General features: G+C 45.8%; 1 protein-coding gene across 2 annotated transcripts in view; it reads left to right on the plus strand.

Moving 5' to 3' along the window:
- The window catches only part of LOC140425105 (HEPACAM family member 2-like), a 227,846-nt gene that overhangs the window by 17,400 nt on the left and 187,025 nt on the right, over positions 1 to 23,421 (plus strand). For both annotated transcript variants that reach the window (XM_072509010.1, XM_072509011.1), the window contains exons 2-3: positions 1,853 to 2,203; positions 15,540 to 15,824. In XM_072509010.1, the coding sequence (XP_072365111.1) occupies positions 1,853 to 2,203; positions 15,540 to 15,824 (636 nt within the window). The remainder of the gene's footprint in view (positions 1 to 1,852; positions 2,204 to 15,539; positions 15,825 to 23,421) is intronic.

A 23,421-nucleotide genomic window follows, 5' to 3' on the forward strand; every position in this document is an offset into this window, starting at 1 on the left:
AAAAACGTAATTGGGTATTCTAAATTGAAAAAATATATAATTAAAAGAGGTGAAAAGAATGACGAACTATAGTCAATTAGTCCAATGTCATTGCGTCGGAAAACATGCTTGCATTTGCAAATCAGTTTAATTTGTTTAATTTCTGCAAAATTTGCATGGTTGGGAGAGAAGAAGGGATATATTGTGCATTGTATTTCGGCCTTTTTCAGAAAGGTTTTCCCAGAGTGACTGAAGTTGGAAATTCCGGGATTTGCATTTACATTCTTTGTTGCTGCTCTCAGATGGCACAACGAGGGAACACCGCAGCATATCATAACCTCTGCAATGTTTGATGGAAAAGTCTTTCTTCTGTTGTTGAAGAATAACATGGCGTACTTTGCTTCTTTTAATTTAAATGTCTATATTTAGATCTTGGAAAAAAGTCCAATAAAAAATACAAATGGAAACGGCAGTTTTGAAGCTTTCATTATCCAGTCACTCCTGTTGGAAAAATGCTTGTTTGTGGACATTGGATATGGTCAGCGCCCACATGTTAGGGCATCCACATACAAATAAATAGACTGATAACATTCATTCTATAGGATGACACGTAGAAACTGGTCACTTGAGTGAGTTCTGGGGGGGTTGTTGGTACCTGTCCTCCCATTGCCTAGTTTTAGTCAAATTGTTCGAAGGGGAAAGTTTGGTGTGGCGGGTGTGGTTGAGAGAAGAAAATTTGAAAAAAATAGGATTGGGAGATTCTTGCACAATATTCCCTGTAGAAACAGATCAATTTTCTATTGCACTGCTGAAGATCCAGCAGAAAAATGTAAGTGATTTTTTAAAATTACTTTCCAACAAGTAAAATAATGGCATTGCTCTTTTCGTTTGCCAACTGCAGTTATTTCAAAACTGATCAATGGTATTACTTTCCTGAGAACTAAACCAATCAATTCTTCAATCCATCTGGGTGAGGACCTGAATTTTCGTCAGAATTTTTGTCAATTTGCAATATATTAAAAGTCTGAGCTACAATTTTACTTTATTTTAACTGTGCACTTTTCAGATTCAGCCAAAGTGGATCGGCAGCCAGGGTCTTCATATATACATTAAAGTGAGGATTAATGGTGAAATTTGAATCCTGAGAAACACCCAATGCAGAACCTACCAGTTAAACCTAGTGTCAAACAGATTTGGATACAGGAAATTAAACAATTACAACCCAAAGTTTTAATAATGCTTTAAAGCATTTTAGTTTCTCTTTTGTACTTAATGGGCAGCACAGTAGCACAGTGGTTAGCACAGTTGCTTCACAGCTCCAGGGTCCCAGGTTTGATTCCTGGCTTGGGTCACTGTCTGCGGAGTCTGCACGTTCGACCCATGTGTCAGCATGGGTTTCCTCCGAGTGCTCTAGTTTCCTCACACAGTCCAAAGATGTGCAGGTTAGGTGGATTAGCCATGATAAATTGCCCTTAGTGTCCAAATAAAAAGGTTAGGTGGGGTCACTGGGTTACAGTATGTGGCTGGCAAATTTAATAATTGAAAGTGTCTTAAAATGGGCTAAATTGAAAGAAGCCAAAATATCAACCTTTTTTTTCTTTTATTAAAGGGTAGAGGTGGGGCTTTGGTGGGGTGCTCTTTCTAAGAGCTGATGCAGACTCGATGGGCCAAACGGCCTCCTTCTGCACTGTAAATTCTATTAGTTATATCGGAACCTCTCACTGCAGCATTATCTAGTAAAATATATGAGTAAAACTTAGTTGTTAAATCAAGTTAAATGAGTGTGAAATAATGCATCTTTTCAGTTTCTAAAAGATGATTCCCTTGTATTGACGATTCTTATGGATTTTCAGTCTTTTGACTTTCTCTTTAGGCTCTTGTGGAGCTGTTACAATTACAGTGCCAAACAAAGTGATCCTGGGCACTGCCGGACAACCCCTATTACTCCCTGCAAACTACACCACTGGAACTAAAGATCAGAACATTCAGATAACCTGGACTTTCCAAAGCCCATCTTCAGGCTCCATGCTTCTGGTGACGGCTATAAACAATACCTTGACTCCTGATATGGAACATGGGCACAGGTTTTTCTTGTCCCCTCCCAGCGCTTCACTGTTGATTAACCCTGTGGAATTACGAGACGATGGTGAATATACTCTAAAAGTGACTGTCTCTGGAGTGAAGGTGGCATCAGCTAGTCGACAACTGACAGTACTTGTCAATGGTGAGTGGGTTTTCAAACTTCCTTTATACAGGATTCATTTATCAGTGCAGAGTGTTGCCCACAGGGAATGCAGAGCAGCAAGGTGAACATATGTTTTTGACTTTCTTTCCATCCAGTGCCAATTTAATATAATTGCCCTCGAACCGCCATGTGTTTCATCAGTCTGTCCATGTAGGGTTATTACTTTGTCCTGGAACTTCTTTATTCACAGTATTTTTACCTGAGAAGGAGCTGCACCTCCAGAAATAATTATCTGCGGATAGACTGCTGATTTTATAGGTAAGCCTAGACCTTGCAAATAATTTTGTTAATATGCAACAGGTCTCAGAGTAATTTACTTCCGATCGAGATTCAAATTCAAGTTGATACAGCACACATCTGGCAATAATTCCACAGAACAATGCTCATTGTATATGCAGCTACCTGGGAATGTTTCAGGGTTACATTTTTTTGTGCAATTTTTTTTGCTATCTGCAAATATTACTAAAGATTTCCATACTGCATACTTTTTAAATGCAGGACGAATATGGCTTCCCCAGTTACAATAAGCATAGAATGATTCAGATAAATGATGTCAGAATAAGTCCGCTATAAACTCCTTGCATTGTAATAAGCAATCCAGACGCCTGCATTACAATATCAAATGCTTATATCCTCTATTCATTAACGTTTAGTTTCTCTCAAATTGTTCTTTCCATTCACAAGGTTTAATTTTCCAAGATGATGTGCCACTGGCTGTATGTTACACTGCATGTCCGTTCATCATAAAACCCGACCTGGACATTATGTACTTGATCTAGTCATGCTTAATTTGAGAGCACAAAACAAAGCAACACCTGGGCCTGATTAAAGTAACACAGTTATTCAATTCAGACCATCTACCAAATCTCACAACTTCAAATGAAATTTTACCCTTGGTTCACACTTTATTCAAGTAAATGGGTGGATCAAGAGGCCTGCGTCCTGGTTTTAAACAGTGGAAGTTGGCAATAAATGTGTTTCTGTTGTGCATTTCTGATATTTTATTTGGGAATTATTTGGTTTTCCCAGGTAATTCATAATATTTACATTTTATTGTATAGAAGCAGGAGGAGGCCATTCAGCCATTTGAGCCTGCTCTACAACTCATTATGATCATGGCTAACCATCAAGTTCAATATCCTGATCCTACCTCCTCCCCATATCCTTTGATCCCTTTAGCCCCAAGAGCTATATCGAATTCCTTCTTGGAATTAGCCAACGTTTTGGCCACAACTACTTTTTATGATAGTGAATTCCACAGATTCACTACTCACTGGTTGAAGAAATGTCTCCTTACTTCAGTCCTAAAAGGTTTCTCCCTTATCCTCAAACTATGGCCCCTAGTTCTGGACTCCCCCACCATCGGGAACATGGTTTTTGAATCTATCCTGCCTAATCCTGTTAGAATTTTATAAGTTTCTATGACATCCCCTCTCACTCTTCCAAACTCCAATTAATATAATCCTAACCAATTTAGTCTCTCCTCATATGACAGTCCCTCTATCCCAGGAATCTGCCTGGTAAACCTTCACTACACTCCATAGCAAGAACATCCTTCCTCAGATAAGGACACCAAAACTGCACACACTACTCCAGGTGTGGCTTCACCAATGCTCTATACAGCTGCAATGAAACATCCCTATTGGTATACTCAAATCCCCTTGCTATGAAAGCCAACGTGCTATTTGCCTTCTTTACTACCTGCTGTACCTGCGCATATACTTTCAGCAATGAGGAGACCAGGGTCTCGCCGAGTATCTACCTCTCTAAATTTACACCCATTCAAATAATAATTGGCTTTAATATCTTTGCTACCGAAAAGGATAACCTCACAATTATCCCATTATAATGCATCTGCCAATCATATGCCCACTCACTCAACCTGTCCAAATCCCACTGAAACATCTCTGCATCCTCCTCACAGTTCATCCTTCCACCCAACTTTGTATCATCTGCAAATTTGGCGATAATACATTTAGTTCCCTCGTCCAAATCATTAATAGATAATGTGAACCGTTGGGTCCTAGCACAGATCCCAGCAGTACCCTACTTGTCACTGGCTGACAATCAGGAAAAGACCTATTTAGTCCAACTTTTTGCTTCCTGTCTGCTAACCAGCTTTCTATCCATCTCAAGACACGACCTGCAATACCATATGCTGTAATTTTACACAGCAATCTGCTATGTGAGACCTTGTCAAAAGCCTTCTGAAAGTCTACCAGTTCTCCCTGGTCAACTCTACTAGTTACATCTTCAAAGAATTCTGGTAGATTTGTCAAGCATGAGTTTCCTTTCGTAAATCCATGCTGACTTTGTCTCATTATACCATTCCTTTCCAAATGCTGTGCTATGAAATCTTTGATAATGGATTCTAGCAACATCGCTACTACCAACATGAGGCTCTTTGGTCTATAGTTCCCAGTTTTCTCTCTGCCTCCCTTTTTGAATAGCGGGGTTATATTAACTACCCTACAATCTGTACGAAACATTTCAGAGTTCAAAGAATTTTGAAAACTGACCACCAAGCTGATCTACTATTTTTAGGGCCATTTCCTTAGGTAATCTGGGATGAATATTATCAGGCCTTGGAGATTTATCCACATTTAATCCCATTAATGTCCAGCATCCAAACTTGTGAGAGTCGGCATTCCTTTGGGGTTTCTGATGGAATTGAATGCTTTAATTGGGTGTCATAACCCCCTGAGGACCATGGGGAAGCAATCATTGATCACCCTTTGGGCCTCAAAAGAGTTATGATATGGAAGAACAGGAATTCATGATCAGGTGCCAGAGGAAGTCTAGCCAGAGCCAACAGCCCTTGGGTGTTTGGGTGTTTAGATCCCATTACACACCCTGAGACATGTCAGTAAGGACATGCCTATGCTGTTTCCATTTTGCAAGCAAGGCTGGGTGTAAGATTCTAGCAGATTGCCTTAGGCTACAGCCCAAGCAGTGAAGCTGAACATTACTACCCATCTGTTCATTATTCTAAAGTTGCTACATTCACCAATCAGAAAAGCTAGCCATCCAACTTTACTCAATAAATCAATGTATGCAAAATGGCAATGATTTTGTACAAAGTTTTGACTTATATTTCCTAGATTTGCAGAAGTTCCAAATTAGGTCTGCTACATGCTCCACAGCCTTGTGGAGTGACCTGTGTGGAGTTTGCAGTTCTCCCCGTGTCTGTGTGGGTTTCCTCCGGGTGCTCCGGTTTTCTCCCGCAGTCCAAAGATATGCAGGTTAGGTGGATTGGCCATGCTAAATTGCCTCTTAGTGTCCAAAAGGTTAGGTGGGGTTACTGGGTTACGGGGATAGGGTGGAGGTGTGGGCTTAAATCAGGCACTCTTTCCAAGGGCCGGTGCAGACTCGATGGGCCAAATGGCCTCCTTCTGCACTGTAAATTCTATGATTCTATGAACACCGGCGAACCTCTTTCTCATTTGCAGACAGGCATATGTGACCCAGGTGACTAGCATTGGGACTTTTTCAAGAAGCTTTCACAAGTGCTTTAAACGAAGGAGCAGCTCTCCAACATTGCAGCACACATGCACTAAAAGGAGCAGTTTTTCCTGCATGTCTCTGCTGTATCGTTATGAAAATTCAGTTCACGTTTCTACCACCAGGACCATCATTTATCTGTCACTATAAGTGACTGAGACACTAGGGCAGCACGGTGGCATAGTAGTTTGCACTGCTGCCTCACAGCGCTGAGGGCCCGGGTTCGACCCATGTCACTGTTCATGTGAAGTTCGCACATTCTCCCCGTGTCTGTGTGGGTCTCACCCTCACAACCCAAAAGATGTGCAGGCAGGTGGATTGGCCAAGGTAAATTACCCCATAATTGGAAAAAAAAAGAGTTGGACACTTTAACTTAATGAAAAACAAGTCAGTGAGTCACTGCCAGAGGAACATTTTCACTCTTTAGCCACGTGTTCTACAAGCCACGTTGTCGAGACAATCTTTTCATGGGCTCGTAAAATATTCAAATTTGATAAGCCTGCACTATGGGCCACCAGAATCCTACTTGCACAAGATTTGCAAAATTTGAGTCATTATTTCCTTACTCGCTTTTTCCTTTTCTGTTTCTTTGTTTCTGTGCCTCATCCCCACCAATACTCACACACGTATGGCACAAAATTAAAATTGGGAATGCCTGTTCTTTAGATAGAATGAATGCCCTTAGAGATCCAAAATTGTGTCTATGGTGGGCACTCAGATTTCTGCTGATGGTCGTGCCAGATACCCCTCTGTGAGGGTGTGAGCTGCGCACTGTGGGAGTTCTCGATACATATCATGACGTCAAGTCAGCATGCAAAACTGATTTGATGCCATCCTGGCTAACACCATCTCTTAATGACACATGTGTTCAGCAGCAAGACGATCATGCCTTGCCCCCATAAATGTATTTAAAAAGATAATCCACTCGATGGAGGTTAGTTGCTGATGGATTTTGGGGTTTTAATTATTCAGGGGGTGAGGGCATTGCTGGTAATTGGCTATCCCTAATTGCCCTTGAGAAGGTGGTAGTGAGCTGCCTTTTTAAACCACTGCAGTCCATGTGAGGAAGGTGGTTCTACAGTGCTGTTAAATGTGGAGTTCTAGGATCTTGATCCAACAATGATGAAAGAATAACAATGCATTGCCATGTCAAGATGCTATGTGATTGAAGAGGAGCCTGGAAGTGGTAATGTTTCCGTCCACCTGTACACTTGTCCTACAATGTGGTACAGGTCAGGGGTTTGGGTGCAAAGAAGGCTTGGCATGTGGCTGCAATGAACCTTGGATATACAGTGTATCTGCAGACTGTAGCCAGAGTGTGTCGGTGTTGGAAGGACTGAATGTTTGAAGTGGTTGGGCTGCAGGTCAAGTGGGTTAGTTTGCCCTTTATGGAGTCGAGCTTTTTGAGTGTTGTTGGAGCTAAACATATCCGGGAAGTGGAGGGTATTCCATCGCCTTCCTGACTTGTTTACGTTGGTGCTGGAAAGACATTGCAGAATTAGGAAATGAACTGATCACCGGAGAATATCCAGCCTCTGATAGAACATAGAACAATACAGCGCAGTACAGGCCCTTCGGCCCACGATGTTGCACCGAAACAAAAGCCATCTAACCTACACTATGCCATTATCATCCATATGTTTATCCAATAAACTTTTAAATGCCCTCAATGTTGGCGAGTTCACTACTGTAGCAGGTAGGGCATTCCACGGCCTCACTACTCTTTGCGTAAAGAACCTACCTCTGACCTCTGTCCTATATCTATTACCCCTCAGTTTAAAGTTATGTCCCCTCGAGCCAGCCATTTCCATCCGCGGGATCTGCTCTTGCAGCCACAGGCCGGGTTCTTCGTTCCCTGCCGCTGCGATTGGGAATTCTGGTCAGTCGGAGAATGGAAGGTCCACTGAAAAATGGGATTGGCGTTGGGCGGCAGACCCGTCCCCAGTCTCCGCTCCCATGCCACTGCCCGTAGCAGGCTACCCGCCCCGTGCCGGCGGGAAAATGCAAATTGCTGATCTACATGCATCAGCATGCAATTAACGGGCTGGGAGCCTGATTCTCTCTTTCTCCACCCCCAACCGCCCCCCGTCAACCGCCTTGCTTGTTGCTCTGACCCCCATAACGGGAAATCCACCCAGTGGGCTTTGGTGTAGGCATGTCCAAGTGTAGCCTGTGTGCAGTGGACCCCGAGCGGGCTCAAGAGGGTAATTCCAGAAATAATTTGTCCCTCTGCCACTGCCAGGCTGCAGGGGTGGGTCCCCCAAGGGTCTGGGGGTTGAGTGAGGGGTTGATCCCTGGACCCTTGCCCATGATGGGGGTCCCGTTTCTGGACTGTCGCTTTCAACTGATGCAATCTGAAGATAACCATTGGCATGGTGATCTCAAGCAGCTCTCTGTTGAACAGCATTCTCCTGGTCTTCCTTTTTAGACTCCGAGGTGGTCTCTTCACCCTGAACTGCACTGCCTGACAGCTGATGAGCAGTCCAGGAAATCCTGTGAACAATCAATGCAGGAACACTTTACCTTTCCTAACATCTGCAGCCTCAGACATATGCCTTTAAAACTATAGATTTTTAGAAAAGAGGAAGTGAAACCATTTTGCTGCCTTGATATGTGTCAGTAGCTGTCAATCATAGCAAGAGTAAAGGGTACTTGAGATACATTTAAGCATGAATGGAAAGATAAATAAACAACCCCCCACAGCAGCTGTGTCTGAACCATTAAGCTGTCAATCACAGGCTAATGGAAGGTATTGTTCTGTGAAATTGAATATGTGCTTAGCATTTCAAAGGATCTCAGGAGATTTGAAGTCTTTTCAAGTGTTAGGGGCTTTCCACTAAGCCTCTTCAAAAAGCTGCTGTTTTAAAGAAATAGGGTTGATGGAGCAGATATTAGGAAAGGGTAAGCATTCCTGCATTGATTCTTTACAGAACTGCATGGACTGCTCATCAGCTGTCAGGCAGAGCTGCTCAGGGTGAGAAGGTCAATTCAGAGTTTAAAAATTCAGACCAGGAGGATACTGATGATCAGAGGCTGCCTGAGATCACCGTGTCAAGGAAGATCTTCAGGTTGCCCAGGAATGGACGGGGCAGTCCAGACAAGGGACCCCTATCCTGGGGGAGGGTCCAGGGGTTACTCCCTCACCCACAGCCTGAGCCCACCCAACACCCTGGACCCTGGACCAGAAGATCCTACTGTTGAACATCCGGTGGCGGCCATGGTGTGAATGGTTACACATAGGGCAGCTCCTGCTTGAAGGCATAGAAAAGAGCTCTTTTTACCTGAAATCGGGTGTAACTTTGATGGAAAAATGCAGCTGAAGGTCGGAGGAGAGGATCCCTCTGGGAGTGGTATGTCTACTGGTTATCAAACCCAGCAGAAGGTGAAGGACTTGGCCAAGGAGTTGGAGGAAACCTGTGGCGCAGCAGCCAGTGAAAGAATGGTGGCGGGGGAAGGGCTAGTGCAAGTAGCAATACCCCAGAGGAACAGTTGATGGTCTTGATCAAGGAAGCGTTCTGCCAGCAGAGGAAGGAGATGCAGGAGGATCACTCGAAGGCCATCGAAGGGGCTTTGGCACCCCTGAAGGGCTCGATGGAAAGGGTTGAAAAGTGTGTGGAGGCACAGGGGTCACAGATCCGAGAGATTGAGAGGGTGATGTCAGACCACAGTGATCGGGTGATGGCACTGGAGGCGGAGTTGGGGCTCTTAGGAGACATTTGCAAGATGTTGAGAATAAAGGTGGAGGAGCAGGAAAATAGGTTGAGAAGGCAGAATCTGCGGATAGTGGGCCTGCCTGAAGGAGTGGAAGGTAAGAGTGCCAAGAGATACGTTTCGAGGAAGCTGCAGGGAGTCATTTCCTCTGCTGTGGAAGGTTTTCTCTTTTTACTGTTGACAAAGAGTAGCAGGGGTGAAAAGTTTGTAAGGGGACGGCTGTCCCCACCCACCTTCTGCTTCCTGGGGCTGTGTTTTTCTTTTTTGTTTGTCTTTGGGAGAGGTCAGCAGGGAGCCTTCTTCACGGAACAGAGAGGTGAGGGTGGGGGGGTTCAGTAGGAGGAGCCTTTGGGCAGGAATTGCCACATTGGCAGGTAATGCTGGTGAACGGAAGTGAGGTGGGGGAGAAGGCTGAGAGAGAGGCCGGCAGGGCGGGGAAGGTGGCGGAAGAGGGGGAGGGTCGGAGTGGAGGGAGGGTGATGCAATGAGGCGAGGTTGGAAAAGAAACATGGTCAGGAGTGGAGAAAGGGGCCATCTTGGATAGGCCAGGTACAGGGTGAAATTAATGAGGGTAGCGCTGGAAGGTGAGGATGGTGGACGGTAGAGGGGAATGGAGTCTTAAGCCCCCGGGATGGCTGATAACATGGAACGTGCAAGGGCTCAATGGACCAATGAAGAGATCTTGGGTCTTTGCACACCTAAGGAGTTTAAAAGCGCAGGTGGTCTTTCTGCAGGAGACGCACCTCAAGCGGGAAGGATCAGGTTAGACTGAGGAGGGGATGAGTGGGTCAGATTTTCCACTCGGGATCTGAAAATCGCGGGGGGGTGGCAATTTTTTGTCATAGAATTTACAGTACAGAAGGAGGCCATTCGGCCCATCGAGTCTGCACCGGCTCTTGGAAAGAGCACCCTACCCAAGGCCAACACCTCCACCCTATCCCCATACCCCAGTAACCCCACCCAACACTAAGGGCAATTTTGGACACTAAGGGCAATTTATCATGGCCAATCCACCTAACCCGCACATCTTTGGACTGTGGGGGGAAACTGGAGCACCCGGAGGAAACCCACGCACACACGGGGAGGATGTGCAGACTCCGCACAGACAGAGACCCAAGCCAGAATCGAACCTGGGACCCTGGAGCTGTGAAGCAATTGTGCTATCCACAAGGCTACCGTGCTGCCCCAATTTTGATGAGTAAGAAAACGGGGTTTATGAGCACAAAGGAAGTGAGGGACCTGTGTGGGAGATATGTGATTTTGAGTGGGTATTAGAAAGGACGCCGGTGGTATTGGTTAATATGTATGCACTGAATTGGGACGATGTAGGTTTTATGAGGGGGTTGCTGGCAGCAGTCCCGACTTGGCCAAGCACCAGTTGATTATGGGAGAAGATTGTAATTGTGTTCTAGAGCCGAGGGTAAATAAGTCAAGCTCAGGTCAATGGGTGGATTACGAATGGCAAAGGGGCTGGGCGGGTTTACTGAAAAGATGGGTATGGTGGTCCCATGGCTCTTCAAGAACCCAGGGGGGACGGAGTATTCCTTTTTCTCACATGAGTACAGGGTGTATTCAAGAATTCACTTTTTTGTGGTGAGCCAGTAGGTTTTGGTTGGTTTGGATGGAGCAGAATACGCAGGGATAGTAATCTCGGACCAAGCGCCCCACCTGCTGGAGATTCGGCTTAGATCGGGACAGGAGCAGAGGCTGGGGTGGAGGCTTGATTCGGGGTTGTTGGCAGATGGAGCGTTTTGTGATAAAGTGTGGGCTGTGATTAAAGATTATGTAGAATTGAACCAAAAGGGGGAGGTGTCGGCAGCCACCTTTTGGTAAGCACCACTGTTGTTTGCGATGGAAATAGAGCCTCTGGCAGTGGCTGTTAGGGGAATGGCAAAGTGGCGAGGGATGTCGAGGGATCGAAGGGAGCATCGGGTGTCGCTATACGCGGATGACCTACTATTGTATGTTTAGGACCCGCTGGAGAGCATGGAGAGGATCATGGGATTGTTGGCGAAGTATGGGGTGTTCTGGAGATATAAGTTAAATGTAGGGAAAAACGAAGTGTTCCCGGTGAACGAGTTGGGCCAGCGAGTCAATCTAGGGGGTGTTGCCATTGAAGGTAGCCAGAGACAGGTTTAGATACCTGGGGATTCAGGTAACGAGGGGATGGGCGATGCTACATAAATGGACTCTAAAATAGCTGGTGGAGGCTATTGGTTGGGGAGGATCTGAAGAGGTGGGACATGCTGCACTTGACTTTGTCAGGGAGAGTCCAAGTGGTGAAGATGAATATTCTGCCGAGGTTCCTGTTCATATTCCAGACACTCCCGATTTTTGTACCAAAGGCCTTCTTTCAAAAACTGGCGATGATTATTTCAGACTTTGTATGGGCAGGGATGGTGCCTGGAAGAAGGGTTTGCCAGTATAGAGGAACTGAAGGAGTGGGTAGAGCTCCTGAGAGGAAGTGAGTTTACGTACCTGCAGGTAAGAGACTTTGTGTGAAAGGTTTGGAAAGAGTTCCCCAGATTGCCAAGGTACTTCCTGTTGGAGTGACTGTTGCTTCCGGATGTGAAAGGGGAGGATCGGAGTTATATATGGGTGGCTGGGACAGCAGAGAGGTTAGCATGTGGTGAAGATTAAGGAGAAGGGGGACGGGGAGCTCGGAGGGGAGATGATCTGGGGAGTATGGAGTGAGGCACTACGAAGGGTAAATGCGACCACTTTGTGTGCAAGGATGAGCCTGATACAGTTCTAGATGATACACTGGGTAATTATGACGTGGGCAAGAATGAGTCGGTTCTTCCAGGGGATGGCAGACGAGTGTTAAAAGTGTGGGCGAGGAATAGCAAATCATGCACATATGTTCTGGGGTTGCGAAAAGTTGGAGAGATTCTCGGCGGGTGTGTTCGCGGCGCTTGCAAAGATAGTGGGGGAGGAGATTCAGTCGGACCCTTTGGTGACGATATTTGGGCTATTGGGGAAGCCGGAGCTGATGAAGAGGAGGAGGGCGGATGCTGTGGCCTTCACCTCCCTGATTACCCGGCGAATAATTATTTTGGAGTGCCGGTTGACAATGCCACCAGCGTAGTGGCCTGGCTGGGTGACCTATATGACTTTCTTCAGCTGGAAAAGATCAAATACGAATTAAGGGGTTCAGCGGAGGGCTTCGAGGCAAGATGGGGGATGTTCGTGACCATGTTTCAGGAGCTGTTCATTGCGGGGGGAGGGTGCGTGGGGGGTGGGATGAGGGGGGTGAAAAAGGGAAAACATTTATACAAACTGTATAGTTGTGTGTTGGGGAGTTTGTTCCCTGAATTGTTTATGTTTTGTAACCTTTTTTAAAAGTTTGGAATAAAATACATTATTTTAAAATAGTTCGAGTGGATAGGCCACCTTATCCAAATACTTGCATCCAAGGTTGTTAAAGAAAATGAAGATGGAGATAACAGAAAGGCTTGCCATTCTTCCAATCTTCCCTCGATGTAGGAGATGCCAGAGGATTGGAATGTGGCAAATGTTACACCCTTGCTTAAGAGGGGTTTAAGGCTATTCCTCGTAACTACAGACCAATCGTTTTTACACCAGTGCTGGGTAATGTTTTAGAAACATTATTGTGGGAAAAGAAATGAACAGGCGCTTACTTGCAGAGGTTTTAATTAATTAAAGAAAGTCAGCATGGATTTGTAAAAGGCAAGTTGTGTTTGACTGACCTTACTGAAACTTTGATGAAGCAACAGAGAAGGTTGATGATGAGAATGTGGCGGATGTTGTCCATATGGATTTTAAGAAAGCATTTGACAAAGTACCACATAAAAGACTGAAGCAATAATTAGGCTAATGGAATATGAGTGTCTCAGTGTCAGCTTGATTAAAAATATGCAGGTAAGAGTTAACCACATTGCTGTAAATATGGAATCATCTTTGGAACAGACAGGGTAAGAATGGCTGATTTATTTTGATCTGAAGGACATGAATGAACCACATAGGTTTTTAGGATGATCTGGTAGTTTACAATGATTGAGCTTTTCATTTGAGGTTTCTTTAATTAGTTGAATTTCAATGTCCCAGCTGTCATCCTGGGACTTGGGAACTCATGTCACAGAAGTGTTAGCACTGGCCTTTATGCTACCATTCCTCCATGTACCTTTGGTCCAAAAAAAACCCCACTTAGCATTGTTGATTAACTGCTTCAAAATGATTGAGGTAGATTCTTGCTTAGAAATAGAATTGGAGATTTTAAAAATCGTGTGGACTGAGATTCATAAAATGTCAGCTGTGGAAAGCAAATGACCAGAGTTGTGTAATGGAAATGTAAAGTTTATTAGATATTGTGGTGTTTTGCTAAACTTCCTGACTTTTTATGATAAAGATTTTTCAAAAACACTTTAAAGAATTGAAATTCCTGGACATGATCTACCGGCCCGAATGGGAGTGCGTCGGGGCCGGTAGATGCAGGGGAGGCCTCCCCGGGACTTCCAGACAGCCAGTACGCCTTGCAAAATCTACACAGGTCTCGTGAGGCATTGCGATCAGGATCCTGCCCATAATGGGTGGGACCACGCTTTGCACACCTAAGTAGGTTTAAAACCCACTTTGACGTGCTGACCCACGATCAATCAGGCTCCCGGCCTTCGCAGGGAGTAGCCGGCAGGCGCTGTTCAGTACTGGTCCACACAAACGTGGACCAGGTGGAACCGCACCCAGGGGCGTGTTCCAGGCCATCAGGGGCTCCTGGGTGGTCAGGGATAGGCCCTCCCCTTGAACTGTGGGCACCTTGGCACTGCCAGGCTGGCATCTTGGCTCCACCACCCTAGAACTGCCAAAGTGCCATTTCCAAGCTGACAGGAGCCCTGTCAGGGGGGCAGTGCCAGGGTGCCAGGGTGGCATCGCCACGGTCAGGGCCTGAGGGGGGCCAGGCCTAAGAAAGGAAGGTGGAGGAGGGGGAATATGAAGAGTGGGAGGGTTCCGGGTGGGTATGTAGGGGCCTCCATAAGGTTGGGGGGATGGTGAATGTGGGGGTGCCGGAAGGAAGGGGGGCCCCAAAAGGGGGCATGAGAAGGCCTGAAAAAGATGGGCCATCAGCGACCCCATAGCAGGGTGTCCTCATTTGGGGGTGTGTGGAGTAACGCCCATGTGTAAGGGGAAGGTGACATTTGCCTGTGGCTGGAGGCTGTGGGGGACCCTCAAGCCCACTTTGAGATTGGGGCACCTTTCAAAATGGTGGCTCGCTCTCCGACGAGCCGTCTGGTCAGCGCGTTCAGCTCCCCATGATGAAAATGATTCGAAGTGTGGGCTAAACTGGTGAGAAACTCCCCAGGGCCCAAAAAAGTGACTAAGTGTGGTTCGATAGTGATGGTGAACTGGCCGACAGAGCCATGGAGAAACTCCAGCAAAATGCACCACAAATGACACTCAGAAACTTTTTCGTTAGATCGCGTCCCCTATCTTTTAGGGGAAGTTGCTTATTTTGTGACAACTCTAAGCAAAATGGTAGATGTGCATTTCCTCTGAGCTTTCTTCTTTCCCGCTCCCTAGTTCAAAATGAGGATGCGTTGACAATAACAAAAAAAAGCAGCTAGTCATAACACAGCCTGCAACAATGGTCCTTTAATGCTTCTCAAGGGTTGGTATAAATGTTGAAATGTTTAGTAATTACACTGTTGAATATCCAAATATTATTAAAAAAGGATGAATGCTAACAGAAAAAAATCCTGACATTTCCACGTTGCACTGTGTTTGTCTGGAGCCTGACTGGAGTCTTTTATTTGTCTGCTCAAGAATTGAGCATTAAGGTGTCAGTTATTGACCCTGAAGCAGCCTGATTGAAATACTCTGACATAGTTATTTTTTAAATGGGGTCATTTTTATTTCTGTGATTCATTTTAATGAAATACAAGACTAGGAGACCGTCACATCCGAATTGTTTTTGAGTCAGGCAGAGTGCTGCACCTGGAGCACTCATCTGTAAAATCTTCTGCACAATTTGTTCTGAAACTCCTTTAAAACAGGTGAATAATATGAAACGTTTGCAGTTTATTTTATTTGTATTATGAAGGCTATCAGTTGTGACACTTTGACTGTGTAAAATCCTTTTGCTTTGCAGTTCCTGTTTCTAAACCAGTGGTGCGCAGTGATCCAGCTTGGGGAGCAGTGGAATATGTAGACAATGCAACATTCACCTGTACTGTGAATAAAGGCACAAAGGTCATTTATCAGTGGCTGAAAGATGGAAAGCCCTTAAAGCCAAGCTCTCGTCACATCTTTTCCTCAGACAACAAGATGCTCTTCATTTCTCCCGTTTTAAAAGACGACCTCAGCAATTATACATGTGTGGCAAGGAACCCAATCAGTATGAATGAAAGTGAACCGATTGCACCGAACATTTACTGTAAGTCATGTGTTAAACATTGATATTTAGTAACAGTTCATTGTATTAGGGGGTGTTGATTGCTTTAACTATAGTCATGATGTGGAGATGCCGGTGTTGGACTGGGGTGTGCACAGTAAGAAGTCTTACAACACCAGGTTAAAGTCTAACAGATTTGTTTGAAATCACTAGCTTTCGGAGCTCAGGGGCGGGATTCTCCGACCCCCCGCTGGGTCGGAGAATCGGCGGGGTCGGCGTGAATCCCACCCCCGCCATACTCCGAATTCTCCGGCCCCCCCAAAATTGCCCCAGAGTGAATCACGCTGCCCACCTCGGAGAATGGCGGGGACCGGCGCGACTCAATTGTCCCCGGGGCCGCCCAAATTCTCCGGCCCACGATGGGCCGAAGTCCCGCCCGTTCTTTGCCAGTCCCACCAGCGTAAATTGGAGTGGGTCCTTACCGGCGGGACCTGGCGGCAGTGGGTGGCCTCCGGGTGTCTTGGGGGGGCGTGGGGGGATCTGGCCCCGGGCAGTGCCCCCACTGTGGCCTGGCCCGTGATCGGGGAACCGATCCGCGGGCGGGCCTGTGCCGTGGGGGCACTCTATTCTTCCGCACTGGCGGCTATAGCGGTCTGCCATTGCCGGTGCGGAAACAAAGCTCTCTGCGCATGCGCGGGTATGACGCCAGCTCACGCTGGCGCTCCCGCGCATGCGCCAACTCGCGCTGGCCGGCGGAGGCCCTTCGGCGCCGGTTGGCATGGCGTCAAGCCACTTTCCCGCCGGCCGGCGGGGCGCAAACCACTCCAGGACGGGCCTAGCCCCTGAAGGTGCGGAGGATTCCACACCTTCGGGGCGACCTGACGCCGGAGTGGTTCACGCCACTCCTCGGCGCCAGAACCCCACGCCCCGCCGGGTAGGGGAGAATCCCGCCCCAGCTCCTTCATTAGGTGAGACTCACCTGATGAAGGAGCTATGCTTCGAAAGTTAGTGATTCCAAACAAACCTGTTGGACTTTAACCTGGTGTTGTGAGACTTCTTACTGTTACTGTAGTATAACACTTCTGAAATTAATTGAGAGTATTATTATGTTGATAGAAATGGGAGGCCAGGATGGCAATATAAATAACACCGCCACGAATAATATACCCTGCCATGAGAATGAGCAGAATTAACAGCCATGAGCAGCAAAACAATACCCTGACAGCAACTGGAATATATACCTTCCCTCTAACGCACCATAAACATTTGCAGAACATTTGCATGAGCAGGATCGCAGTCCGTGGCATGGCTAGTGACGTGATATTTCGGCACACACAGCAACCTAATGCTCAGCCATGGGCAAGAATACAAATGGAACTGGAACTTGAACTGGAACATGGACCTTATTTCGTGTAGAAACACTAGTACAAGTGTGGATATGGTATCCTATCATGATGGGCTGAATATCTGGTCTTGTGTTGGATTTGGATGCAAGGTGACTGACTTCAGTAGAAGTGGTGGTGAATATTGGACATGTCAAACATACGATGGCATAATCAAAGAAGGTGGTAATGACAAAGAAAGATCACAGGTCACTTTTTAATAGCCCCACTCGTTAAACCAGCATGTTCTTTTTTTCCACAGTTGCTCAGAAGTGATAAAAGTCCCTTTAAATTTAAATCTTCACTCGGTGGGCGATGGTGTAAACCTACAAAACTGACCGCAGTTGAAAGAAGTATTTGGTGTGTATAATGGGTGTCTAATTCAATATCACCAATTTTACACTATCATTCAGTGTTAAAGTTATTCCCAAAGAGCAGAATTGATTGTGTGATGATTGAATCATTACTCTTACCTATCTTTTGAATTTTTTTACCTTAAAATGTCCCCACTCCTGTTGTGGCATGGTGGCGCAGTGGTTAGCACTGCTGCCTCATGGCGGCGAGGACCCGGGTTTGATCCTGGGTCACTGTCGGTGTGATTTTTTTTTTACATTCTCCTTGCTTCTGCGTGGGTCTCACCCCCACAATCTAAAGATGTCCGGGTAGGTGGATTGGCCACACTAAATTGGAAACCAAAATGGATTAATTTACTGTGTTGCTGCACAGACAAATGTCCCCACTCTAGTTTGGCAGCCCTTAAACCTACAGAAGCCATTTATCATCTACCCCATGGAGGTGGGTACATCGTTCAAATTCTACCAGAAAATGATAATGAAGCTGGCCTTGAGGAATTCTCATGGGTCAACATTATACTGATAGGTCAAGTGAATGGGCACCACATTTTCCCTTCTGGAGTTCCTGTAACAATGCAACCGCTGCAGAAAATCTGAACCTGTCTCAGCATAAGAATATAATAGCTTGCTGCCAACTAATTGAATTTTACGAGCACACTCACAGGTTGAGAAATTCCCATTGTGCTTCTCGCATATTCTCTCCTGACCCTTGCATCTGAGATGCTGCTCTGTATCATAGAAGAATGTGTGACATGAAGTGGTTCAGCTTCTTGCTTCATTCTGGAGGAAGAATCTCCAACGTACAAAGTGAAAAGGACCATGCATCAACATGGCATCTGTACAAAATGTTTATAAACACAACCCCAATGGCAGTGTATGAGTGCAATGTTGCTCCGGGTCAGATGTGTTGGTGGGTGAGTTTGAAGGGGGATCAAGAAAAAAATATTAAAGAAGCCTTGCATCTCCTCACCAACAGCTAGCTGTTCCTAGCTCCCACTCTTAATGCCAAGATATTTACAATTTCAAAGACTATCTCCTCATACTGCATTAATGTTTCACAGTTGTTGGGCTCATCACCAGTCTGGTTTGGGTCTCTATGTATTTTTCCTAATTTCCAAGCCTTCTCTGTTGCACCTGTTCTAAGAGAACATCTGAGCTCTCATCATTCTGATGCTGTGCTCTTTTTTTTTTAACAAACAATTTTATTGAGGTATTTTAGGCATATAGAAAAAGTGACATTGTACAGTACAAAAAAAAAGTGGACAAGACAGAAATTAAACATAGTGCAAACCACGGCTCTGTTCACGCAAGGACCTGCCTCAATATCCACCTACTCTACCCTAGCCACCGCCCCCCCCCCCCCCCCGCACCCCCCCACACTCCCGCTGACGCTTACTCCTCTGCAAAGAAGTCAATAAATGGCTGCCACCTTCGGGCGAACCCTAATAGCGAACCTCTCAAGGCGAACTTGACTGTCTCTAGGCCAAGAAAGCTCGCCATGTCCGATAGCCATACCTCAGCCCTCGGGGGCTTTGAGTCCCTCCAAGCTAACAGTATTCATCGCCGGGCTACCAGGGAAGCAAAGGCCAGAACGTCGGCCTCTCTCTCTTCCTGGACTCCCGGGTCCTCCGAAACCCTAACGATTGCCACCTCAGGGCTCATTACCACCCTAGTTTTCAATACCAGGAACATGATGTCCGCGAATCCCTGCCAGTACCCCCTGAGTTTAGGGCACGATCAGAACATATGTACATGGTTAGCCGGCCCTCCGGCGCATCTAGCACACTTGTCCTCCAGCCCGACGAATTTGCTCATCCGGGCCACCGTCATGTGGGCCTGATGCACGACCTTAAACTGGATCAGGCTGAGTCTGTTGCATGTTGCTGTTGTGTTTACTCTGCTCAGGGCTTCTGCCCAGATACCGTTCTCCATCTGCCCCCCCGAGCTCCTCTTCCCACTTAAACTTCAGGTCCTCGGTCTGCATATCCTCAGCTGCCATTAGTTTCTTGTAGACGTCTGAGACTCTACCCTCTCCCACCTCTCCCCTAGAAACTACCCTGTCCTGCCTACCCTTCGGCGGGAGACGTGGGAAGGACGGCACCAGTCTGTGTACAAAATCCCGCACCTGTAAGTATCTAAATTTGTTCCCCCTCACCAGCCCAAACTTCTCCTCCAGCGCCCTCATGCTCGGAAAGCTCCCTTCCAGGAACAGATCCCCCATCCTCACAATCCCCACCCTCCTGCACAGTCGATAACCCCCTTCCATGTACCCCGGGGCAAATCGGTAGTTGCTCTTACCTCCCCTACCTGCCTCCTTCACTGGCCCCAGATCCGCAGAGCCGCCACCACCATCGGGCTGGTGGAATACTGTGCCGGCGGAAGAGGCAGAGGTGCCGTGACCAGAGCTGCTAAGCTACTGCCCCTGCACGAAGCAGCCTCCATCCGCTCCCCTGATGCTGTGCTCTTGTTTAAATTCCAGTGCTGCTCTTCAATCCAGAAATGTTAAAATAGAATTACCCTCTAATTCTCTCTATCCTCTTCCATTTATTGCACTCTAACACTTGGGAAATGGGCATTTGAAGTACATGGCAAAGACTATTATAAGCCAGCCATGTTGAATCCAGAGAGGGCAGCTCCCCTTGCCAATTACATAATGGATTGCAGAATTCATTGAGGATCATGAAGCATCAAGGCAAACTACAGTTGTCCTAGCCCCAATGCTTTGGGCAGACAGTGGACATCCAGAGGAGGAGGGAACGCAATTCAATTTTAAATTTTTTTAAAATCCCATCCGAAAAGCTACAAAGCCAATGTGCAGAATCGACAGGGCAAACCCTTAATCCATCTCATTGCAGTGGTGATGTGCATCACTGTGGGTACACGGGGGGTTAATGTAAATACATGTAGGCTAGCTAGACACTAGAGGGAGCACCAGAGACATCACCCACACACACTCAACCAATAGATCAGTTTGAGAGGACACGACCAATGGACATTCATGTTACACACGGAGGTGACACGACCACAGGAGGGCATTACACCAACCCATATATAAAGGACACCACACACATGATCTGCCTCTTTCCAGTGGAGACAGTCAGTGAGTACAGACACAGGGTTGATTCAATAGCATTCCCACTACGTGGATTGTGGCAGACTGGTTAGATCATCTGGGTAGCTATAGTAGGATTAGCAGTAGTGTCGAACCCGAGTAATAGAAGAGTAAATAGTTTAATAAACGTGTTGAAGTTATCTCCACGTCTGAACCTTCCTTTGTCAAGTGCACCACAAGGAAGCCGCTTATGCTACACCCAGAGCATAACAAATCAATTGCCTGCCCCCAAAACAAATTCAAATTCAAATTGAAGCCAATAGATGGTTTCCACAAGAGAGACATGCAAGATCCAAGCTGACAAGAAAAGGCATTGCACCTCACCTTGGGCTTGATCTGACACTTGATCCTAGCCAAAAGGCCGAGAAGCAATGATCTTATTGAATTCTCCCTACTGCTTAGTTTCTTCTTCAGCCAGTACAACCAGTACACAAAATAGTCCATTGTTTTCCCGTTATATTTTTCTATTGTGAACATGGAGTGTAACGTTTTCAATGAAGTTACAATCATACTCAAAGTAAGCTGTGTCCATTGCTCAAACTACTTTAAACTGTGTAACTGATTAAAGCAGGGAGCAGCTAAATCAGACAGATTGAGAAGTTGCCATGATCCAACTGTTACGATCCCAGCTGATGTTATAACTTGATGGGAAGATCCCAGAGTGGAACCCTGGCTCAAGAACCGTTTGCTTTTTTTTATAAAACGTGGAGGAACAGTCATAGGACCACTAATTAGTTTTAACAACAAGAAAAAACATTCATCAAACATGAAAAATTGGATTATAATACAATACTCCTTTAGTTGGCTGGTGGTAGGATCTTCTGGTCCTGCTGCTGTCAATAGAATTTCCCCTTGAATCCATGCCATGCTGCAGGGAAACTAGCGGTGGGTGTGAGTCATTGGCAGGACCAGAAAATCCCACTGGTGCGAACAGCCAGAAGATCTTGCCCCAAATTAAACACACCTAAAACTAACCTTATTTCTAATGTTTACCAATACAAATATAAATCCCTTATACTATCCTTTTTTCCCTAACACAACAAATTTCAGTTGGAGCAGCTCTCCTGGAATGGGGAGAGGAAATTATTGTTTAAACTTTTTTCAATGAAGGAGCAATTTAGTGTCAATCCACCCTTCCTGCACATCTTTTGGGTTGTGGGGGTGAGACCCAATGCAAACACGGGGAGAATATGCAAACTCCACACGGACAGTGATCCAGGGCTAGGATCGAACCTGGGACCTCAGCGCCGTGAGGCAGCAATGCTAACCACTGCGCCACCGTGCTGCCCGATCTTGTGCAACAATAATACTTTAGGGTAAAAGACTGCTTTTCAGTATTAAAAAAATTGGGATCAAGTCTGCTCTCAATTCTTTCTTATAAGAACAAGTTCAATTAGAACATAGAACATAGAAAATACAGCACAGAACAGGCCCTTCGGCCCACGATGTTGTGCCGAACCTTTGTCCTAGATTAATCATAGATTATCATTGAATTTACAGTGCAGATGGAGGCCATTCAGCCCTTCGAGTCTGCACCGGCTCTTGGAAAGAGCACCCTACCCAAACTCAACACCTCCACCCAACACCAAGGGCAATTTGGACATTAAGGGCAATTTATCATTGGCCAATTCACCTAACCCGTACATCTTTGGACTGTGGGAGGAAACCGGAGCACCCGGAGGAAACCCACGCAGACACGGGGAGGACGTGCAGACTCCGCACAGACAATGACCCAAGCCGGAATTGAAACTGGGACCATGGAGCTGTGAAGCAATTGTGCTATCCACAATGCTACCATGCTGCCCTGAAGAACAAATAAATCTACACTATATCATTTTACCGTAATCCATGTACCTATCCAATAGCTGCTTGAAGGTCCCTAATGACTTGCCAATTCTTATACTCAATGCCCCGGCCAATGAAGGCAAGCATGCCGTATGCCTTCTTGACTACCTTCTACACCTGTGTTGCCCCTTTCAGTGACCTGTGGACCTGTACACCTAGATCTCTCTGACTTTCAATACTCTTGAGGGTTCTACCATTCACTGTATATTCCCTACCTGCATTAGACCTTCCAAAATGCATTACCTCACATTTGTCCGGATTAAACTCCATCTGCCATCTCTCCGCCCAAGTCTCCAAACAATCTAAATCCTGCTGTATCCTCTGACAATCCTCATCTGTATATCTCTCATTTTAATTCCTATCATTATTTGTGTCAATTATTTTGAATCCAGTCCAAAATCCTTCAGATTGTACAGATTTAGAATGTAACATAATATTCTAAATGTGGTCTTATTAGTGTACTTAAACAAAACTGTTTTAAGGTGCATCCCAGGACTTAGTTTACTCAATAGCAACAGCTTGGAATGAGGGACTGAAAAGAGTTAACAGTGTTCAGGAATAACTTGTAACATGTTATTGTCATATGGAGAGCATGATTTTACACTCTTGCTTAACATACATTTAAATTCACAGTTCACAAATCATTCATAAAGTGAAAAAAGTACATTTTATTTAGTGCTCTAAAGTGCTTTTATTGTTCCTGAATGAATACTTACATTTTAATTTAAATATACTTTGAATATGCTATTGTTGAAGTATTACAATTTAAAGGGATAATCCCCCTTCATAACTGAGCAAAGGAAAAGACAATTAAATTGCCTAAACTGACACAAAAGCCATATATGTTTCCTGCCCTTTCATTTCAGAAATACAGGGTGTGAGCTACCGGCCGCTTTGCGCCCGAAAGGCGGCATGGCCGGTAGATGCCGGGAAACCCTTCTTCCGGC

The sequence above is a fragment of the Scyliorhinus torazame genome, chromosome 6 (genome assembly GCF_047496885.1).
Source record: "Scyliorhinus torazame isolate Kashiwa2021f chromosome 6, sScyTor2.1, whole genome shotgun sequence".
NCBI lineage: Eukaryota > Metazoa > Chordata > Chondrichthyes > Carcharhiniformes > Scyliorhinidae > Scyliorhinus > Scyliorhinus torazame.